General features: G+C 46.9%; 1 protein-coding gene across 1 annotated transcript; it reads right to left on the reverse strand.

Annotated features, from left to right (window-relative positions):
• Nucleotides 1-682: 682 nt before the first annotated feature.
• CDKN2B (cyclin dependent kinase inhibitor 2B) lies at nucleotides 683-3328 on the reverse strand. Its single transcript, XM_065406175.1, has 2 exons — nucleotides 3182-3328; nucleotides 683-964 (listed from the first exon to the last, which is right to left on the reverse strand). The coding sequence occupies exons 1-2, from the start codon at nucleotides 3326-3328 to the stop codon at nucleotides 683-685; spliced, it is 429 nt and encodes a 142-aa protein (XP_065262247.1).
• Nucleotides 3329-3987: the final 659 nt, after the last annotated feature.

The following is a 3987-nucleotide window of genomic DNA, read 5'->3' on the forward strand; positions in this document are numbered from 1 at the left end:
ATAAAGTGGATAAATCCCAGACAACACACTCACTGGAGTGCTACCAGCTGGGGGTTGCAGGCAGGCAGGCAGGACGCCTCCTACATACAGTGCTACCTTACCAACCCCTTCAGAAGATTTCACTATGTCACTGGAAGAATGCTTACGAATAGTCTGTTTTCTTTATGAACTTTGTTTTAATTTGTTTGAACAAGAGTTCTTCCTTCTAAAATTTTTGAAGTGATGTTTGTCTGAAGGGCTTTTCAATAAAATACTTTTTTTTTTAAAGGGTTGTAACACATAAACGAAAACCTGGCCCTTGCCCGCCACTGCAGCTATTTAGCAGCTCACTACAAACGGAATCTGACCATATCCAAGCGGTCGGAGTATAAATCTGTTCGTGCAGAAGTGGGTTATCTTTCTCTCCACACTCTCTACTCTGACTGGAACCAAGCAGACCAGCTGTTTTCTACCACAGCCCGTGAACCTTCCATCCCAGCCAGCGCAGTCCCTGCTCGCCCCGCAAGAGACCAACAAGGATGCAGCTGCCTGGCGGATGGGTCACCGGTTGCCGTCGAAAAACCTGGGGTGAAATCCTGGCTCCATTGAAATTAACAGCAAAATTTCCATTGACTTCAGTGGTGCAAGCATTTCATTTGGTCCCTGTGGCTGAGCTGGGCAGCGCTGTTAGCCCGCCCGTGCCCTATGCCTGGGGCGGAGCGGCATTCCTTGCAGGCTGGGCTCGGAGGTAGCTGACCACTTGCTGATGCCCGCTCTCTACAGCTAGGTCAATGGGGAGGCGGCCCGATTTGTCCCGCAGATCCAACCGAGCCCCGCCTCGGTGCAGCGCCACAAGGGTGTCCAGGAAACCGTCTCGCGCCGCATCGTGCACTGGGAGGGAGCCGGTGCGCGGGTCCGGGCGGTTGGGATCCGCTCCTCTCTGCAGCAGCAGCTCCGCCACTTGGGTGTTTCCCATCATCATGACCTGGGGGGGAGAAGCCGTCAGTGAGCCTTGATCGATTTTAGGGTTCAGTTTTGCTCTTTCCAAGAATCTCGTTTGGTCTAATGGGGATTTTATCTGAGCTAAGGTCAGTCTGAGCCGCATTACGCTCTCTAGGAGTTGCTCTGGATTTACACCGGCGTAATGGAAATCAGAATCTGGTCGCTTGACTTTGGAATTACACCTATGTTCCAAGGAGGTAAATCTTCAGGGTGATATTCGGGCCCCCTCGATGTCCATGACAGAACTGCCAGTAGCTTCACCAGGGCAGGCTTTCTAGGGGTTTGTATATTTAGCTACTTGTAAACGGTGCCTAGTTCTTGAACTGCACAAATACATATTTCAAATCAGTATGTATGATAGTATTTTTCTGTAAACACTTCATATTAAACATTTTAAACAAATTAAAAAGCGTTTACCCAGTGCAACTCAAGAGCATATGTACCAAATACACATCCGTAAGACCTCTCGCTCGGTAGCGATGTTTTTTTGACGGCACCCATTTTTATATTTGATAAAAAATAAAACTCGCCATCACATTTATCAAGTTAATTTATGCGGACATGACCTTCATTTACATGTGATTGAGAGAGATGAACAGTTCTTTGAAAAACTTCCTCTGTGAAGTGAACTAGGAGAATGTACGAGAAAACTAATTCATAATAAAATTAACTGCGTAGAAGAAAAGTCTTTCATTTGACAGATTTCCATTGCAAATTAATGCGCAAGGAAAGGGCGACACAACTGGAGGGGTGGTTTTGTCTTGTTTTGGATTTCCTTTTATGATTTAAAATAATCTCTTGACCTGGGTTTATTAGACCTTGATTAATATTGCAGCATACTTAAATATGAAGTGTTTAAAATATGTTCATGTGTATTTCGCTTCACATGCACAATCAAACAAGATATAGAGTTACTTTAATATACATTTAATATAGTGAAACTTCAAATGTATTTTACTACTAATTTATTGTGTCCAAATATCATTTTTTTTAACCAATAATCTCTGTGGGTAAGATAAATAGAAAGTGGGTTAAAGGATGTTCTTTTAAAAGAAGGGGGGAAAAAAGGAATAAAAACTCATCATAGAAATCTGTGTGCACCATTTCTATCAAATGTAATTGAGCACAGCCAGAACCTATGCAAGTTGGGCTGAGAGTCAGCCATTTTAAGGGCAGCAAAAAAGGGGAAGGGTTTTTAGTGTTTTTTCTCTCTCTAAAGTTATCCACATATGGATGAGTTTCCACGTATGTGGATATAAATTAACACACAAAAAGCAATAACAACTCATCCACCTATGTGGATAACTTTGTGGGTTTTTTTTTTTAAGTTAGCTACATATGTGGAAATGAACTTCAGCCACACAACCCTTCCTTTTCTCCCCTGCCATGTTTACTCCTTGGAAGTATAATTCTTTCCCTCTATAAACAGTCAAACAAAATGGCAGTCATTCAGAGTCCAGTTATGCTTGATTTAAATCTAATGTGATCTGGCATTTTATATGATCCAGGTATTGTTTGAAATAGTAATTGAAACAAACTACCATTTCCTAAATATAACTTTAAATGATGTTTAATGTTCAGAAATGAATGCAGTTGATGCTAAAACATCTAAAATAGTGCTATTTTTAATGTAAACCTTTTATCAAAACACTCCTGCAGTTTTTTTCTCCGTCTGGAACTTGTTAAGGGGTGAAGAATCGAAAAGGGGCGCGTATAATTGTGGGCTATGAACGATAAAGCAAAGTGGACCGTGTTATAGAAATCATTTTAGAAATAGTAATTTATCAGTATTCCTACATCCTGAGCTATCCCTTTGCTTGATGGTTCATGTCCCCCATAATTCGATTCGTGTTGTGGAAAATATATACTTTTAACCCCTAAGAGTACATAATACCGATGAATAATAATTTTAAACGAGCAGCAATGAATTTTTAAACATTTAGCAGTCCAGAAGCAGAATTCGTTTTTCTCTTAAGTGACTCCCATGCGCTTCCCTTAATGGCCGACTCAATAGGTGCACAGAAACTAGAGATTTTTACAATCCCTATTTTTACTTATTTGAAGCAGGCTCTCTTCCCCTCCCCGTGAGATCTCCCTTCGAGCCAGCAACGCTGGAAAGCTGATTTTAAATGCAAAGTCCCTATGGCTCGCGTTCCTCGGTGCCCGTGTTCCCTTCCCGCTGGGCTCCGTGGCCCTGTACCTGAAGGGGGGTCCTGCCGAAGGAATTAACAGTGTTGGGGTTCATCCCGGCTTCCAGCAGCAGCCGCACCCCCTGCACGTCCCCCTGAGCCGCGGCGTTAGCCAGAAGGTCCCTCCCGCCGCCTGCAGCTACAGCCCCCGCCTGCATGCCTCCGGGCGCCAGATAGCCCCGAGCTCCCCCACTCCACCGCATTAAATAGCGGCACTGCGGGCCCAACCCAGACTGATCTATTTGCACCTCCTTCCTTTTCCTTACAGTCCCGCCCCTCCCCATCCTTCATGGGCACGTGCGTGCAGGGCGCCTCCCCCCGCCAGCCAGGGGTGACACTGCAGCCCCCAGCCCCGGGAACGATCCCAGAAATAACCTGGCTGTCGTCCCCCTGCTCTCCTGCTGCACGCGCGCTCCCCACGCAGCGAGACCGCCGGAAAGCCCTGCCAGTCTGCAGGGAGGCGGCTGCAGCGGCCGGGATTGGAAAACCACCCCTGCCCATCACAGGCACCCTGCCGAGAGATGTCCCCTCCCCCGCTGGAGTTTTCCTCCCCCCTTATGCTTCGCCCCTTGCACACCCGCTCTCCTCTCCTCTTAGCCGCGGTGTGTCCCCCGGCCTCGCTCAGTCACCCCCGGCCCCACACGTACATTTCCCCCCACACATACACACGCGCCACCGCCTCCACACTGAGCCTCCAGTGCTCACCCTTCTTCCTGCTCAGGGTAATCTACAACGAGGGGCGCCCTGGGGCTCGGCTGACCGCCAGCTAAGCGCCGTCTCCTCTACCTTGACCGTTACTTTTCCGCTTGACCGCGAA

The sequence above is a fragment of the Emys orbicularis genome, chromosome 6 (assembly GCF_028017835.1).
Source record: "Emys orbicularis isolate rEmyOrb1 chromosome 6, rEmyOrb1.hap1, whole genome shotgun sequence".
NCBI classification, from domain to species: Eukaryota; Metazoa; Chordata; order Testudines; family Emydidae; genus Emys; species Emys orbicularis.